Raw genomic sequence first — 19,462 nt, forward strand, 5'->3', positions numbered from 1 at the left:
CCAACCCCCAAACCACTTGTCAGAATTCACTGAACTGCCCATCACAGAATGGGGGGCATAATGAAGATATCAGATGCATCATGCTAGGCCCAGCTTGGCAGAAGGCCAATTTGGTCTTCAGATAGATGGGACACAACTAACTCTCCAGAGGCTGGTACAGGCACATATTTGGAATTAAGCATCTCTGCAGTTAGCTATCACAACTCAATTATGGCACACATGTTTTTTTTTGTTTTTTTTTACTGTCATTAATCTATTATAATCAGGCTTATGTACATTACATGATGTATTTGGACTGGTGGAGAGTCAACAGCTTCTGATTACACAGCCTAATGACATTAGTGAGATGCTATCTGTGTACGTCTGCAACAGCAGTGCTGTCCAAGGAGGCATCATTAACCAGGGATGTAAATAATTCATACACTGTCATTCATGGCCATGAGTACAGACATTAAAAGCAAGCTACCAGAAATCATATTGTGGCTTTTGAGTGTATTTCGCTTAACATTTGAGATGTATCCAGAGATGCAGTGAAAGAAAACACAATAGTATGAAACACAGAAATAAAGGCAACTGTTGCATCCTCAGCTCAATTGTGCTGGTGCAAAGGATCATTTTTGCTGACAGCTTAATTGTGAAGAGGCTGCCCATGCACCTTTGTCCCTAAAATATTGATTGAAATGTTCATTTATTATTGCACACCACCATAACTAAAACATTTTTTCAAAGTACTGCAATTTCCTTTGGGCTCAAAGTATTTATCCAAACACAGAATAGTACAAGGCAGTGGCAAAATAAATGGTCATCTATTGGGGCCCAAAAACATTAGCAATAGTACTGAGAAGTTATACAAAAATTAGACTTGCTTAGAAATAGGGACACATGTCCTCCTTACAATGTCTATAGTATAAGGCATAGTGAGACCTGGAAAATGGACCTTATGCATTACTGTTCTGGTGAGGTCAAGATACAAGAACCCTATTTCTGGGAGGGCATTATGTTAAATATACCGTACTTTTACATTCAGAACCGTTTTTCTTGTCATCACAGTATAAACTGTGCAGTTTAATTATCAAAGGCTTTGTTTCATTCAAAGCCTGTATTGTTTTTAATAAAACTTTGCAAAAGTCTAAACATAACTAAAGCCCATAAAGTCAAAATTAACATTGTATAAATTAACAAATCTTTTTACTTGTGTAAAACTTTAAAAAGTGTAACTGTGTGTATTCACACATTTCAGTTACATTTACTCTTTTACCTGACGCTTTTCTCCAAGGCAACTTACAACATTGTTACCTAGAATTTTGTACCCATTTATACAGCTGGGTAATTTTTACTGAAACAACTTAGGGTAAGTACTTTGCTCAAGGGTACTACAGTTGAAGGCTGGAATCAAACCTGTGATTTCTGGGTCCAAAGGCAGCAGCTCTAACCACTATGGTACTAACTAAGCACCAATTAGTGAGGTCTGAGTCAGGGTTGGTTACCTTTTTGATTCAGATTATCAGTTTCAAACTGGTTAATATTAATAGATCAAGGTTTCTAAAAATACACTTTTGCTGCTGCTACAAAGTGTCCTCATTCCACGCAATGCTGCTTGACTCTCGCAGGCCGCCACGCAGCTTTTGGTGCTGCCGCATCGACAGGATAGTCATTCATTCCTGCCACAGTAAATAACACCAGCCATCCGTTAGACATGCCCCCTGCCCATTTAGCCTTGCGCTTACATTACTGGGGGAACAAGAGGATGAAGAGGAGCTGGCACCCATACATTTTCTCATGCGGCAGCAAAGAGCCAATTGCTTTCTACACAGCGTGTGACAGAGTGAGAACGGGGAGCATCAGTCAATTAGAAACAAATTTACCTTCACCTTCTCCAGCGACCTGTGACTGGAGAACCGGCCCGTGTCGAAAAGTGAAACTTCAACACAAGAGCATTTATCGTGCCATCAGCATGAGGTCGTTTTGTTAAACGGCCTAGGTGCAACTTCAAGCTTAGCTTCCACGGCAGTAAATCATCATTTCTCCCACTTCAGCAGCATAATTTCAAAAATCTTTAGTACATACATAAAAATTACCAAATATAACAGAAATAAAGTTAGAAATGAGAAGTATTTAATAGGGAAAGAGGAAGTGCAGTCAAAGCTCCATACAGGGCCATGTTTGTGCTATCACATTATTATTTATTGTGTGTGCCAACAAAATAAACAACAAAAAAGTGAATACCAGCTCCAAAGACCAAATGGAGACAAAGAAACCTGAGAGCTGAAATATAATGCAGCCTTGTTTTTTGACCCTGATCCAGGGCTACTCCTGTGCGTGAGTGATGGCGCACAGTGCAGCTGCGTGGTTGCCAGCACACGGCAGGAGGCACTGTACTTCTCATACTGAACAGCTTCGCCTACAAGGCTGAGCGTTGCACTCCAGTGACTTCTTAGCACTCTCCCATGAGAGTGGTACCAATGGACTCTGCAACCTACGCTTTCTCTGGCCATCAACATGTGAAAGGAATCCAGGCGGCAAATTAATCTGTTGTGACGTTGGTTCTTTTAAAGGTCTGCACAAATACGAAACCTTTTAACGATGAAAATGGCGCCACCTTAGCCAACAACATGTAAAGAGAACAGAATTGAGGTTCTCTTACGCGACAAAATAAAGCAGACATAAATGAAGCAATACAGAGTTGTGCTGTACACACTTACCGCTGAGGATCTCGTTGCCATTGCCCCAGAAGTCAGCACACTTCGATGGCCTGTTGTACAGCTCATCTCTGTTGGCAGCCAAAATAAGCCTGAAAGACAGGGAGGGGAAAGGGAAAAAAAATGGGGTCCTCATTGCTGCCCATGAAGGCACAATGGATGGTGACAACCTAGAAAGTGGTGAGGAATGAGCCCGGGAAGGAGAGCAATTGCTTAATTTCTCTTGCCGGTCGCCTCCTGCAACTTCCGATCACTTCCCATTGATGCTCATGCATGTGATGAAGCAGCCTCTCAAACTATTACACTACACAGACCCTCATCCAAACACACTCATCTTACTCTGGAGAGGTAAGGGAAGGAAGCCTTGGGAAAGTCCACCCATAGCCTGCATATTCACTGTCTGCTTTTCACACACTTGCTGAGAAAAGAGCACAGCCATAAAGCTGTCACACACACACACACACACACACACACAGATCCTTCCAAGCTTTTAGAACTTTACATTCAGTAAATGTAAAATGTGTGGAGATTGGCATCTGACACACATGGTATAGACATTCAGTTTCTGTAAATCTCCCCCTCCATCACGGCAGGATGAAACCAGACTTAAGGTCCTGCAGATGTGAGGTACCTCAGCACTCAACAGTCACACACTGAATGCTCTGCCCCCTCAGGCAGGATTGTGGGTGGCAGAGAGCTCCCCAGACCCTTCCCCCCGCAGTCTGTTCCAGTCCTTTCTGAAGCATTCATTATGACAATGAACTGGCTGATGGCTGCAGTCTGATTGACGATGCCAGTGGCTCATCACACAACCCCCGAGCCTGTCACGTTCTGTCAGATCCTTATGTCTACGGGTGTGCCACAGTGCAATAATGGACCCCCTGTTCTTCCTGTGCAAAGCACCGCAGCTCCAGTTTCATATGCAAAGTACAGAAATATTGATGAATGTTGAAACAACACCATAGCCCTTGTCTGGCTGAACTGACAGGTTGACTGGGCACATCAGTTTGTTGAAAAGCACCCAAAAAATAATACATACATGATTAATCCATGCGTGACCTGGCCTTGGCTGACTCCATACTGGAATAATCAGACAGTTCAGTGCTTCACAATATTTTTTTTTTTAAATGTATTTTCCAGCATTCTCACAATTTAAAAAAAAAAAAAAAAAAAAAAAAAAAAGATCCGCAAAGTGGAACAAAACTGTGAAGTGATTTACTTGCAGAAAATATTTTTAAAAACATTTAAAAAAATGTATTATTAATGAGGATTTAGGAAGGAAGTCTCAAGCACCATGCCATCTTCAAACATGTCATTGTGATAATTAGTAATTTTCTCTTGAGTGGCTGGTTAATCAGTAAGAAACCCAACTGCGGGAAAAAACCCCCAAAAGTTAGTGATTATCAAGCATACAACTGTCAACTCTCAAAACAATACTTTTCAATATTTTTTTGAAATGCAAAACTAGAAGAAATTACATTCTTTGCACTAGTCTCATTTCGACTAAGATCATGAATACTTTTTCTCCCTAATGGTATGATATTGGGTGAATTTAATCAGTTAATATATATTCCACTATTTGAAAAGATTTTTAAAAATAATAATAAAAAAAAAAGAATAAGAGTTTGGGTATGACCGGACAACAGCATTACCGAGACCCCCCCTCCCGCAATTAGTCCGGTCATGTGAGGATGAATTGTATTAGAAAAATTTAAAGGCTAAGGCATAGGAAAAGGACGTAATCTAAATGTTCCAATAAATCATTTTGGAAAAAAACGTGAAAGAAGAGAGCAATACCACAAAAAAGAAAAAAACTATGCATAGCTGGATTCCAGTGTGGTCTTTGGGGAATACAGAAGTGCTGAGAAGTTCCCACGCTGCTCTGAGGCCCGAGGAGATCTGGGCGCCACAGCGCACACTGCTGTGCCTCCTGACGTTAATCTCCACAGACTTTTACTAGCACTGCACAACTGTCACTTATTTAGTGTGGCAATGGTGCATGACTTAGTGGCTTCCAGTAAACGTTTGACTACTGTGAATCAGCTTCCTCATGAATCACCACACCCCCAGGCGTGGAAGGCCCAACCCTGTGGCTCCACAGGTGCTTGAGCATGCCAGAGGACTGCGCTGAGACAGCAAGTCTGCGTCGCTGGTGCTAGGACAGGCTTCCCGAATGTCGCCTTCTGTACTATATCATGTCCTACAGCGGTGCACAACAGGGGCCAGAGGGCTGGTGTAACTCCATCCACACTGTACAGAAGGACAGGTGGTTAAGGTAAGAAAATCAATCCCATCTGAGTCTGCAAACAGCTGGAGTCCTTGGCAACAGTGTGACCTCACTGTCACCATAAGATCTGGTTATGGTTTTTACAACACAAGTCCTTCCTTAAAGGAGGCCTATAGGTGGCACACTGGAAACCTTGCAATCGAGTGGCCCAGGTTTGAATCCCACCTCCTGTTGTGATACCCTTTAGCAAGGTATTTACCCTGAACTGATGCAGTAAAATTTACCTAGCTCTATAAATGAGGGGATAATTCTAAGTAGTTTAGTATACAGACATCACATCCCAAGTTGCTTTGGAAACGTGTCAGCTAAATTATAACATTTAAAAATAATAATTCCTATTCATCATTCTGAAGGTAATTGTTCTTCAAAACAGTGTTGGGTGACCCAACTCCATAGACAGCAGAGACCATCGGCTGACCATGGACTGGCCAGTTACAATGGACACCTGAGGGCGTTTGTCAGCACGTTCTCGGGATCGATACAAATCATTTGGCGAGTGCCGCAGACCCCCAGGAAGAACAAAACAGAGCTTCTATCAGCACTCCCATCGGTCCTGCAGTCCAGGAGCCAATGCCCAGAGAATAACACACGCACCGATGGATGACACTAAAATCCCTTTGGGAAACAGGACTACAGCTGAGGAAATCCCTACTCCTCCAGCTGACAGAAGATGATGTCTCATCCCCCTACCGGCTTGGCCCCCCCTCCTTTGAAGAATCTCAAACATCTAGATGAGCAAGTACCTACCACCCTGTGCAAGACATGGGACTGCAGACAACATGTTCTAAAACAGACAAAAAAGGGGAGAAAGGAAGGCCTATGCTCAACTGTTCCCATGGCAGAAAGGTACTAATGCGAGGTGGAAGAGGGAAGAGACGTGACCACAGTGGGCTCAGGCCTTCTCGGGCATTTTGGCCACATTGAGGCACAGCCCCCATTAATCTTGCAGAACTGGGTGCAAGTTTTAAAAATACCACTAAACTAATCCCCTTACAGGGGTCAAATGTGACATAAAGGCTAACGGATAAACGGCAGTTTCCGATTATACGCGTTGCTGTAAAGTCGGTGACCTCCAGCAAAATGATGCAATGCTAATGACTAAATAGAGAGCAGCTTCCTGAGCGGTAGGAGAAAAATAATTAGGCTGGTGGGTACAGCAGGGCATGGCAAGGTTAATGCAGAGAGGCCACAGACACAGCAAGGCCAAGAGACCTCTCCATGTTACCAAACCAAAATTAATACTGTGTCACTCCAGTTTACAGTCCAACCTTTGTGTGAACAGTCAAAATGCTTCTTGAATGCTTATTAATAACTGGAAATCATATTGATGGACATTATGCTAAACCAACCCAGCTGTGAAAAATAAGCTGTGGGTAAAAATAAGTAGCAGACAGAGAAAAAAAAAAAATATCATCAGCTAAAAAGATTAATGTAAACTGTACAATGTCTGTATTCTTCTTCAAACAGCTTCTGTATTTACTTTTTCTGTATGGAGAAAGGACATAGCTGGCACTGACAAAGGAGAGTGTGTAAAATTAAATCACCATACATTTAAATTACTAGATAATTTATTAATCTAGCTGACGTTTTTCTCCAAGTGACTTAAAATATTACGTTACTTACAATGACTTTCTCACTTATACAGCTGAGTAATTTTTACTTATCAATTTAGGGTAAGGATCTTGGCTTGAGGGTACTACAGCAAGAGGCTGGATTCGAAACTGGGTCCTTCAAGACAAGTTTTACAGTAAGCAATGGCAACACAACTCAAAGCAGCAAAGTCAAATTAGGCCTGCAAAATATGAACGGGTCTCCCATAAAGTGTGAGGTGGGTCTTGGTCAAAAGGAGGACTCCTACCAGGCTCACTGACTTGTTGTTCAGAGAGCTGAGACCTCTGAGGGCCTGCAAGAGAAGGGATGGCTCAGACCGTGGGAAAGGTCAGCTGAGTGAGGCTCTATAACCCTACTTGGAGGAAGCAAAGTGGGCCGACATGAATACTCTCCGCTAAACTCTCTCCAGCATCTCTCCTGAAGTGGAGTAAGGTTTTGGTGGGTGTAAAGATGAGAGGAGGCAGGGCAGTCCCACAATTCTGCCCATTCTTAGATGCATGGCCATGCCCAGAACAGAAGCTGAGTGTGAAACCAAAAAAAAAAAAAATCTGATTTTTCCCTCGATATATAAGTTACTACAATAGCTTACTATATGTGTCTTGCACAGAAGTGCCCAATGACACTGATTAGACAGAGGAAGATTTTAAAAAAAACCTTGCCTGTATGCATTTTTGGATGCAGGACGGGGGTCGAACTTGAAGAAGATGATGCACATGAGGTACCTTAGGAGGTCAGACAGAGACAGATGTTTTCTCACACGGCACAGGTAGTGGTCACTGTCTCCACTGGGACATGCTGACAGGCTGCAGGAGAAAGAGAAAGACTGGAGTGAGGAGACAAGACAGTACCACCCCCTGGCGAAGGCATCACTCTGTCTTACTTTAAATCCCAAGTTGTGTTCAAAAGCTGAGGACACAGTCACACAGCTGCAAACTGTCTACTGCTGGCCACTGATGACAGTCAGTCAAAACACCTGCAGTATTAGAAGATCATCAGTTTTGCTTGCTGGCCCTTGCTAAATAAAGGCAGCAGTCCTGATTAGCATTGTAATGAAATTCATTAACGTATAGAGTCATTTTCACCTCTGAGTCTAATAGTAATTATGCACCTGCTTACTGCATCACTACTTAGAAGACTAATATCACATTCTGTGGATCAAAAATTAAAATGAGGTTGTTAGACACAGATACCAGAGGAAGAAGAAAAAAAAAATTCGAAATACAGTTTTAATATTAGGGAACTCTATCAATCCCTGTGACAGATGATGTAACTGAAAATCCATGGCTGCAATTAAGGTTGACTGGTACTTTAGTGGCAAAAGTAGCACAAACACCAGAACTCAAAATATGAGAAAACAGAAAGGACATATTATAACGGATGAAGAGTGGACAGGAAAAAATTCTTTAGGCAATGCTGTGGTATCAAAGAATATTTCCAAAAAAAAAAAAAAAGTGATGCAGCAATATACGTGCAAATTAAATGAGAACTAGAAACCTATGCAACAAGGTACTGACACACTTTGAATATAAACTATTAACACCTCAAATATATTCTTTGACAGAAACAAATTCATATCAAGCACAGTCCATTGTCATTTTACAATTTGTTTCCTCATTTTTACAGACAATTTACTTCACTGCCAATTCGATTTTACGCTCTAGTGCCCTGCAACGCCCCGACTCAAACCGCAATCTGGGTTACAGGAAACTAATTCATTAGGCTCCGCTCTGGGTCATTTATAATGTGCCATTGTTAAATGATGCTGCATGCTCTAGAGGGGAACAACTGTAACAACGTGGCAATCGCCGCATGCAATCTAGGACCTCTGGCCCTGGTTCAGGCAACTGTCCCATCCATTGTCAAAAAACCACTTGTCAGCTTGTTAGGGCGAGATGGTCCGGAGCCAATCCCAGATGCTCAGCACGTGACGGACACCGGTTCATCACTGTGCAATCACACATTCATCCATTCACTCGCACATGTACACAATGCAGGTAATTTGACCTCTCTAATTAATTTTAAATACATGTCATTGGACTGTGGGAGGAAACCAGAGCACTTAGAAAAAACCCATGGAAACACAAGAACAAGCAAGCTCCACATAGGCTGAGCCGAACTCAAATAGACATTCGAACCATCAGCCGGGCACTATCCACGAGTCTGTCATTCTCTCAACATATCGAAGCCATAACCCGGTCTTGGAGATACATCCTGCATAATATTCGTAGGATCCATCCCTATCTCACAACTCACTCCGCCCAACTACTTGTCCAGGCCATGGTGACTTCCCGTCTGGACTACTGCAACTCTTCTGTGTGGCCTTCCTGCTAATGCCATCAAACCTATGGAGCTTCTACAGAATGCTGCTGCACAAGTTCTGTTTGATTTGCCAAAGCGCTCCCATGTATCTCCTCTACTCATCTCTCTGCACTGGCTTCCTATAGCTGCCCGTATCAAATTCAAAACCCCGGTCACTGTGTACAAATGCATCAAGAGAACTGCTCCCGGCTATTTACAGGACTCGATCAACCGGTACACCCCAGCCAGGCCCCTTCGCTCATCTACTTCTATTCGCTTGGTGGTCCCGCGCACGAAAGGCGGAGCTCGGAGGTTCTTTGTCCGATGCGGCGGAATGACCTTCCCCCGTCACTCAGAACTGCGGAAACTCTGTTTTCAAGAAGGGTCTGGAAACCCACCTTTTCCAGATCCACTTCGCCCAAGATCTCTTCAGATCACCTATGGCGTAACCGTTCACGCATCGTAACTCCAGAAGCATCCCCACATACAACCTTTATTCAGCCATTACTCTGGTATTGTACTGCTCATTTGTGTATCTTATAATATTAAGAAAAAAATTGGTGTGGGTATCGGGATTTGTCTATCCTGTGTCTTATGCACCTACTTGAATGATGAACCTCGATGCATCAAGTGGCAGGGAACAAACTAGGTTTGCTTGAGACTTTCATGTCTGCAGCTATGTCTCCTTCTTTCAATGTAATGCATAAATTGTACTTTTGCTGAGATGTACATCACTTTGGACAAAAGCATCTGCTAAATGAATAAATGTAAATGTAAATATAAATGTCCAACCTTGAAAGTTGACCATCCATTGTTAAATACACCAATATTACGTTCTTATAGTCCTCTACCTTTGCTCTGTCATCCTTAAAGAGGTTAATCAGTCCTTTGGCACTTCTGACAGCCTGTCCTGCAGCACAAGTAGGCCAATCTGATTTTAAGATAAGACTTAATTATACTAAGGGAAAGGACAAAGTCCTAAAGAAGCCCTCCACTTTCCAGCAAAATGCAATGTTTCCACTAGAACGGTTTCACATCATGCAAAACATAAGCACCTCGTTTAAGAGGGAGACTTCCAATAAACAGGACATGTTCATTTCATTGTTTATATTCGACATCATGAAACTCATCTTCCATAACAGCACCTTCAACGCATCTCTGTCACCACAACATTAATATAAAAGCATGCCTATTACAAATATCCCATAACAGACAGTGAAACACGAAAATAAACAAATGTGTGACACGTATGTGGCAGCAGGCAGCACAGCACTTACAGCTCAAAGGGCTCAGGTTCGAATCCCAACTAACAAACCTTCGAGCAAGGTACTTACCCTAAATTGTTCCAGGAAAAAGTATGCAGTTGTATAAATGGATAAATTATTCTCAGTAGCCTAACACTGCAATGCACATTGGAGACAAGTGTCAGCTAAATGAATATAAGGAAATAAATAAATGTAAATTATGCAAATACATGCTCAGAGCTGTATCTGTACTGTACTGTAATAGGATACAAACAGAACACCACCAAAAAACTAGGGCACAACAGAAGGCAGCAACTACTGAGAAGGCCTTCATTGGTGACAAGGTAGCCCTGGGACAAACACTGATGTGAACATCCCCAACACTCTGAGTTCAGGGCATTTGACAGCATGTAGGACCTTCAGCTGGAGAAACTGTTGGCCACTCAAGACAGAACATAAAAACACATGTTAATCTTAACATTTCACTTTACTTTTAATACTCAGAGTACTCATCACTCTGGAAATTAATCATGAATGTAATGCGATGATCGGGAGTGCGGTGGCGCAGTGGGTTGGACCGCAGTCCTGCTCTCCGGTGGGTCTGGGGTTCAAGTCCCGCTTGGGGTGCCTTGCGGCGGACTGGCGTCCCGTCCTGGGTGTGTCCCCTTCCCCCTCCGGCCTTACGCCCTGTGTTACCGGGTAGGCTCCGGTTCCCCGTGACCCCGTAAGGGACAAGCGGTTCTGAAAATGTGTGTGTGTGTGTGTGTGTAATGCGATGAAGAAATAAAAAATTTGTTAGCCCCAAGGGTGGAAGCAGGAGAGCTGCATTGCTTTATCTGTGCTTCCTGACAACTCGGCACCATAACAGCACCAACACCAGATGAATTTCACAATACTACACAAAACTGCTTAATGGAACATCTATGCCATTGTTTATTACACTCCTTGGACTCACAGAGAGCCAATTCAACGCACAAAGAATGCCACAAAAAACCACACCGGATTAGATGAACTGCAGGAAAGTCTCCTCTACCACATATTGCAAATTAGCCAACTATGCACTGAAGTGGTCTGACACTCTGCAGTGTAAAAGTAGTTCAGTATTGTATGAGGCCAGTAGGTGCCATCTTCGACCCAGGTTCTAAGCCCCAGTGCTACACATATGCACACTTTTCAGTTCCCGTACAGGTAGACCCTCCTCTACTACAGAAGTACACCAAGGAGTAGATCTGCATAGGGCGTCCAACGCAGTGCTGCACAGCTGAAAGCCACAGTCCTTCAGCACAACCTTGACTGGGAAACATGCTGCTGAACATCAAACTACAGAAAAGACTGCACACTAAAACAGATTAAATGAGTGCAAAAAATTGAGCAAAACATGACAATTTTCATGTAAATATGGAATAAACAGATTAAAACATGGAATATGGAGTAAAAGTAGAGACTAAGTAAATATATGGTAATACATGATGTATCTATGGAGTAAACATTGGTAAAACGTAACATAAATGGAGTGTGGAGTTTGCATGTTCTCCCCATGTCTGCGTGTGTTTCCTCTGGGTGCTCCTGTTTCCTCCCACTCTCAAGACATGCTGTTCAGGTTCCCCCATATTGTGTGAGTGACAGAGAGCGTGTGTTCCACTGATGTATGGATGAGTGACCCATTGCAAGTAGTGTATCTAGCAGTGTAAGTCACCTTGGTGTGTAAGCTGGTAACACTAGAGTTCATTGAAAGTTGCTTTGGAGAAAAGGGTCTGCTGAATAAATAAATATAAATAAAAATGTAAATGTAAATTGAGAAAACCTATAGGGAACGTCGTGTACGAGATTACTATTGGTAGAGTGATGCTGAATGTCTTTTAGCTGCCAAAGAGTTCATATGTACCCCCCTCCTCATTGGCTTTCTGTAGCTGCCTGCACTAAATTCCACACTCTGGTAAGAGCCAACAAGACCATCACTGGATGTCCTCCCTGATATCTACAAGACCTGATCACTCATGTTGCTCCAAACAGTCTGCTATGCTCCTTCACCTCTGCCTGCTTGGTAGTTCCATACACAAAAGTCCAAAGTGAAAATCACGGAGATCCTCAGTTCTCGGCTCCAGCGTCACGGGATGACTTCCCTCCCTCTGTCCCTCAGAACTGCCAAATCTCTCTCAACATTCAAGAAGGATCTCAAAACATCTCTTTCAGACACAGTTCTCTCCTGTTCTTTTTACGGATGGTCCCCGAGTTACGATGGTCTGACTTATGATTTTTTGACTTTATGATGGTGCGATAGAGATACACATTCACTAGAAACTGTACTTTTAATTTTGATTTTTTTTCCCTAGGCAATCGATATGTATTAAGATACTCTCTTGTGATGCTGGATAGCTGTCATAGTGAACAGAAAACGCGGGGCAGGCTGGACCCACGTGCAGGATCGTTTATTTAAAACCAAGCGATCGGAGATGTTCTCATTGTCAGGGACAAGCAAAGAGTCAGTTTGGCGATCAGGGTGAGAGCGAAGACCCGTAGTCAAAGTCAGGAGCTAGGGAACGAAGAACAGGATCCGAGGGCAAAGGGGAACAATACATGGAATCTGTGAGTATCATTGGAGCAGATGGGATGGTTGTCTAAATGAGATTCCACAACTGAGAAGAGGCTGAGAGGTGTTTTATATAGCAGAGTGCTCCGATTAATGCCAGGTACATAATCGGGGTCAGGTGCTGCTGGTTGAGGTGCAGGTGTGGATGTGACAGCAACAGCAGAGATCTGCATCTCCCAGTCTGCTACTCAGTCGCTAGTGTATACAACCGGAACACTGTAGAGTGTTGGTTGTAGAAAGTCCAAGATAAGCATATGAACTTGGACTTTCGCAATCTGATCTCGACCATCTTAAACAAGGATAAGAAGCGATGATGTTCGGTAGGTGTATTCAATGCATTCTCGACTTACGACGGATTCATCTGGTACGTGGCCCCTCGTAAGTCGGGGACCATCTTACTTCACAAACTTGCTATACATTTTTTTTTTTTAAAAAAAAAAAAAAAAAAAAAAACACTGCTCTGCACCAACTCTATGACTCAGCTATATCATGTAACGCATGCTCCTTTTCAGCGGGGACATCAGACCTGCACTTCCACCGTGTTTGTGTTTCTCTCTCTCCGCTGCTGAAACGCACTTTTCTTTAATTACTCTGATTTGTACGTGGCTTTGGGGGAAGGCGTTTGCTAAATAAACGATTTAATATAAATCACTATGGATCGATAGAGGCGGAGTGCTGAGCACTGGGGGACTGTCGCCACACACATCCCAGTGACTAGTAGTAGGACAACGACCGAGACGACGATGCGTCTTGACACCTTTCATCTGCAGTGTTTACGAGCTTGGAAGCAACCAACTCAACATTACTACAAATGACACTTAATTTCAAACATCCAGGATCTTTTTTCGTTTCGCATGATTATGTTCAGCAAACGATGCCAACCGAGGCGAGGGCACAACTCTCTCTGCGACCGAAGACAGCACTGACACATAAGATAAGCTAACTTGCTGCTAAAGAAGCTGACCACACAGCTGCACACAGTTTTGGTCGCGAGTTAGCCTAATGGCTACACGCCAAAAGCTCATGTTTACATGTAAATTTTAATGTTACTCACGGGTCCAAACGATGTTAATGATCAATGTATTGTGTAAACTAGCTCTTTCAAGTTTATAACCTCGTTTTGAAGTCGCTCCAGCAAGACGAGATATGATTGGCCTGCGAATGTAAAACCTTGTTTTGATAACGCCCCAGCAACAAGAGATGTGATTGGTAACTCGGGAAGGAGTCCTTTCGGATACGCCTCCTTGTCTATTATTATTATTGTTATTATTTGCTGTTGCTATTATGTTAATCATATTTGACTAATACACAATAAAAATTATATTAGGTTACTTCATCAGGTGCCACATTTCCACTTTATACCATTTTATTTATTTAATTACCTTTGCACCAAATCTGTATTTTTCACTTTTTAATACTAAAGAATATTAAAGAGTATAAATAATTGAGAAATATTACTCTAGATGTTCCTAATATAGTCAATAATTCAATGAAACTCGACGTCATAACCATTCAAATCGAGTGAAAGATCGGGCACGAACACGATTCGGATTATGTGAATATTGATAGACTTTGCAAACCAATGGCGATTGAGCGCGCGCTGATTGAGAGTAGGGACGGACCAATCCAAGTGCGATGTTGAATTTGGTTCCTCGAAGGCAGCGGTAGTGGGGGCGGGTCCCACTCGGACCGCGTTTTAAAGCTTCTGTCGGTGTGTCCATGGTACCTCGCACAGGGGCAGTGGAGCGGGAAGCGGCACACAGGCGCGGTTTGTAGGATTATTGCTAAGAGGCAAAATATAGCCATCAGTTTCTCCATTTTTTTTTTTTTTGGTCCTCTCTCGATTTTTCACGATGTAATTTTTTTTCCGCATTTTGGATTAAAATCGGGAAATCCTTGGACGTTTTCATCTTTTTCTGTTATCGTGCCCAGTGCCAGTTACGATGGAAACAATACCCACCTATGATAGTTAATATAATAAATTCCCCGGTCTGAAAACAAGGATCAAAGCTGTAAAGGTAACTGGAGAACAGATTTGCCCTACGCTGATGCGCTTTTTTTTTTAATGCATTCTTGTCGATGAAAAAACATTTCACATTTTGACAGGTATTCCGCATGCTTTTCCACACGAGCAGATTTTTAAAATTATTCATGCTAATAAAATAGGTATTCGATCGGTGATGAGAGAATCAGAACCGGATTATTATACTGCACTCATGCCATGACTGGAATTTATTTATTTTTTTTGGTCATTTTACACCACAACATACCATACGTTTGTGTGTGAGAGTGTGTGTGTGTGTGTTTTCTTTTTCCGTAGCTCTTATTAACCCAAGCTGTTATTCCCATGAGGAGCTTGTTGAAAGTTTCGATCATTTTGGGAGGCTTTATAAAAACCACTTTTGTTTTTCTGCGGTTTCCACAGGAGAAGTGGCCCAGGTTCCAGTGTGTGCAGGAAAAAAAGGTGCTGCTTTTCTGTGAGAACAAGATGGTTCGGATGTGAGTGTACGAGGAAGAGCCGTGCGGCGTTTCCACTGACAAGTTCGCACACCTCTCTCTTCTCAACTCCTGGGGAAGCGAGCGCAACGGTAGGAACCGGGAGCGCGCACGACACGCGCTCGTGCGGCGCTTCATTGTGCGCGGCTGAGTGGAGAAACCCCGACGTCTCGGTGCCGGAGCAGCCCGCACTGCTCGGTGATTCTCCGCGGAGCTCCGCGCGCCGCCTCCGCGTCGCGCGATCGTCATGGAGACGGAGGGACTCGCTTTGCGAGGCGGAGTTGCTCTCCACTACGGCGCCTCATCCGTTTTATTCCTCTGCGACTAGCGGGATGTGATTAAAATGGTCGAATTTGGTTTCATCATGATCATGTCGTCGGTTTTATCTGTTTAAATTTCATCACCAAAGTGCGGGTCTCGCGCAGCCCTTGGCGTTGGTCTTTGTTTCACGCTGAGCACGAGAGTTTGATAACCGGGGTGATGATGGGGTGGAACACCGTGGTAATGCCATGGAACGTGTTCGTGTTTACTGAGCAGAGGCACAGCGTGCGCGCGATCCCACTGCGTGTTTACACAGCCGAGGCATGACTGTTTCACCGTGTTTCGGTCGATTCCGTACAATAATAATAATATAAGGTTTTACAGGATATGGTTAAATCTAGTAAATTCTTTCTCTGTATTGTCACGTCGTTGACTCTGAATAACTTAATAACACGATCACCTAGATGGTATTAATTGTATGTCTGCGTTCCTTGTCAGCAATCTGCAAAAAAACGTTTAAAATCCGCCGTACTCTACCAGTCACCAGTGTGTTCGATCGAGCACAGTTTTCGTCGTCGCGCGTGACGATTTATTAAATGTGGCGGAATTGTCGTGCGCGCGCACTGCTGCAGTCACGCGCTTGCCAAAGGCTAAATAATTGTACAGACAATCGGTACCTGTTTCAGCTGAAAGGACGTGTGACTAATACGAATATAACATGATTTTCTTTAGTCTTGACATCTTTCCTATACTTCGATATAAAATGCACGATTCAGTAGTTGGTTGTTTCAGGAAAGTTCTAAAAGCGAACAGAACAAAACCGAAGTACAGTAGATACGCTGACTGAAATCTGATTGTGCCCCAGGGTTGCCTGGCACCAGGATTTGATTCTAACTCTAATGGCAGTGATGGATTACTCTGTTCTGTCTGGCACAGAGTATGAAATATGTCTCATCTAGGTAACCATGTAGTAAACAAGCCCAAGTCTGATGTTTCGGGGCTGGTAGCTGTGTGGAATTTCACAGCCGTGGTATCAATTCACTCTGTGGGGGTGGGGGTGGGGGGGTGAGTGATTTCTGCTTCTTCTACCAAACATGACTTAATGTGCTTTATGTTGGACTTTGTTGAACGAGAGCCTCTTGTTTTGTGCCCAGCCTCTCGGCACAGATAAACTTCACTTAGCTAATGCTTTAAAAATCTGTGCCGCTGGCTTATTAAGCATCTGGGGTGTTAAATTCAGATGACACGACCGCTAGATGAGGAAAAAATAGAAGCAGCAGAAGGTCAATGCCGATATGCATACGCAGTCGTATGAATGAGTAAAAATAGTACCAGTCAGGCATATGGCCATGCTCTGAGAAGTGGTGGGCTACTGGGCCACGTGGGATTGGCGTTGCTCCACAAAGACGTGGTCTTCACTGGAGGACTGAAAGAACCAAGCAGAAAGTTTGCATGGCACCTTAAAGACCGTTACCAGCTCTATGTGATCTGACTGTAACGAGAGGGCTGGTAAAGTGGATTCCGTTACTTTAACGGTGACAAAACGTATGTTAAGGTATACGTTTTAAAACGGGCACCTCGCTACACTTGGGGTGTGTCTCTGTCACACGGTTGATATTGCTTGAACTGAAAGGCCTTAAGGTGTGTGCCGTCGTCACTTTACGATCATCACATGGCAGGGGTCGAGTTAAATATAGAAGCTACAAATTTTTGTTTAGCCTATTTTTAATACATAATGGAACCTTAGAATTTAATCTTGCTGCCTTCTGCAGCAGTTGCCGTTCTGTGCTTGGAGGACGTGGATCCTACTGCATTCTTCATCACCATACCGGTTCACTAGAAAATATTTTTTGGATGCATCTTAACTGGACTCTGTATAGCGTACACAGAGCTTGTGCTCTTTATTGTAAGACGAAAACACAGTTATATCACTAGTTCATGTATTCTTTAAGCACTATACTGGCTGATGAAATGGAAAAAATGATTGCTGCTGTCTTACTGCAATATATTTTTACCTGACCACTTAAGGAGCTCAGTCACTTACTTTTGCTAGCTGCATGTCCTGGTCAGGGTGGTTTAAACCCTTATCCCAATGTCGCTGGATTCAGGACTGGGGGGGTTCTCCTTGGACAGGATGCTAGTCCATTATAGGGCAGCCAGAAAAACACACTCACTCAGTCTAGGGTAAATGTAGTGCATCCAATTCACCTGAATTGCATTTTTGTGGATTGTGGGAGCAAACTGGAGCACCCAGAGGAAACCCACACAGACATGAGGAGAACATGCAAATGCCAAACAGACTGAGTCAGATTCACTTTGTTAGTCATATTGCTATTATGGTGTGTAGTATGATTTCAGTCCAGCCAAAATACTTATTTTCATAGTTTTCTTGCTGTTTAGTCAATGGAGGATAGAACTGCAGTTTGTTTGAGAATTTCAGTTGAGTCTCTAAAGTTAACTTGATGCCTTTAAGAGAAAAAAAAATGCAAGAGTCTGCAAAAATAGTCCCAAGTCCTGAGATTTCCATTTGAACAGGGTCAGCAATCATGGTACACGAGGGCTGTAGGCTCTGCACAACGATGTACCCTGAGCTTAATTGATTCAATAAAGTTATACTTGTTTTTTGCAGGTGTGAATTATTTACTCTTTGGGGTCATTCTAATACACTTAATTTTCCCCAATGTACCCTAGCTGCATGTTGGTAAGAAAACTTTGACCTGAGTAGTATTTTAGCTGAGTCTGGCAAGTAATAGAATATGAATTGAACTTTTAGAAAAACCTAGAGACTGAGATATTAAAAAAAAAAAAAAAAAAAAAAATTGAAAAAACAGTTCAAGCTAAGTTAACTGCCTGGCTGAAAATTTGATATATGCACTGGAATTTGGTCAATGTCTGTATCAGAGTATTCAGTACTCTGTATAACTTTCATGTTTGTGCCAAGGAAAAAAAATGGTAATGTGATAGATAAACAGAAAGATTTGGGGGGGGGGGCAGCAGTGATAGCTCAGCTGAACCAGTCAGTTGCTGAAGCTTCTATGTCACGTGCAGCTTCCGTGTCAGGGATCACCATTGCATATGGAAAAAGCACGGAGCCTATGAAAAGGTAAACATTGTGGTCAGCTTATTGTCCACGTTGCAGAGCTATTCCCCATCCAGCAGCTGTCCACTATCTCGGCAGGCCCACCGCCTCTCCTTCTACTTCCCTGTTGGAGATCTCCGTCCGCTCATCTGTAGCCCCAGCATTCGTAATGCAAAATTCGGTAAAACACAGCTTTGACTGCTGCTGCCAGAATTTTGAGTATCCAACAGCGGAAATAGCCAAAGTGAGCTGCATGTTGTCATTTTCTCTTCACAGAAATCCTCTTCACACCTGCTCAGTGAGGGTGCAAAAAAGTTGCCGTAGGTGGCTTACCAAACAGAAAAGTGCTAATTGGAACCTCAAGTCTGATGGTTTGGAGGACTCCGGAAGATGGGTTGAGTTGATGAATTTCTGCAACTACTTTCTGATGGTGTCTACTTCGACCTGGATGGGGTTCGTCCAGCAGAGTAAGACTACCGTGTATGACATTGCGAGGCTGTTCCTCTACCTTCTGGTGAAATGAGACCAAGCTCTGTTAGCAGACTGTTGCTTGAGTGCTGAGTGACCAGAACCATTTGCTGTTGGATCCATGAAGTTGGAAGGCACTTCCTGGGGCAGGTGGTCAATTCCTGCATTCCCAGTTGTAACTAACATGCTGAATGATGACTTCTTGCACATCTCAGACCTTCATATCTGTAGCTCCTTTAATTAGTAGACCTGCTAATTGGCATCACCAAGTACTAAGATTAGCTGGGGTTTTTTTATGCACAATTTATAGTCTAAAATCCTGTCAAGTTCTATTATGCACATCTTTATGAGGGATGCTGAAAACTTCTGTTTGCTTTGCTTAATGGTTTTTTTTAAACTCAAATTTAATATCTTCTTACTCTGTGATGT

At 43.0% G+C, this 19,462-nt stretch overlaps 2 protein-coding genes across 8 annotated transcripts in view; one reads left to right on the forward strand and one right to left on the reverse strand.

Annotated features, from left to right (window-relative positions):
• The window catches only part of tango2 (transport and golgi organization 2 homolog (Drosophila)), a 36,839-nt gene extending 22,963 nt beyond the window's left edge, over window positions 1-13,876 (reverse strand). The window contains exons 1-3 of the mRNA XM_018762556.2: window positions 13,784-13,876; window positions 7,257-7,400; window positions 2,703-2,791 (exon numbers count right to left, since the gene is read on the reverse strand). Of these exons, the coding sequence (XP_018618072.1) occupies window positions 2,703-2,791; window positions 7,257-7,312 (145 nt within the window). The 5' untranslated portion in view covers window positions 7,313-7,400; window positions 13,784-13,876. The remainder of the gene's footprint in view (window positions 1-2,702; window positions 2,792-7,256; window positions 7,401-13,783) is intronic.
• A 580-nt stretch (window positions 13,877-14,456) lies between these two features.
• arvcfb (ARVCF delta catenin family member b) overlaps window positions 14,457-19,462 on the forward strand; it is a 159,392-nt gene continuing 154,386 nt past the window's right edge. For 6 of the 7 annotated variants that reach the window (XM_018762494.2, XM_018762500.2, XM_018762501.2 and 3 more), the window contains exons 1-2: window positions 14,457-14,747; window positions 15,155-15,317. The gene's annotated coding sequence lies outside the window, so the exon portion shown is untranslated. Of the gene's footprint in view, window positions 14,748-15,154; window positions 15,318-18,951; window positions 19,033-19,462 lie in introns of those variants that run through there. The other variant, XM_018762495.2, reaches the window with a different exon arrangement.

This window comes from Scleropages formosus, chromosome 12 (genome assembly GCF_900964775.1).
Source record: "Scleropages formosus chromosome 12, fSclFor1.1, whole genome shotgun sequence".
In the NCBI taxonomy this organism is placed as follows: Eukaryota; Metazoa; Chordata; class Actinopteri; order Osteoglossiformes; family Osteoglossidae; genus Scleropages; species Scleropages formosus.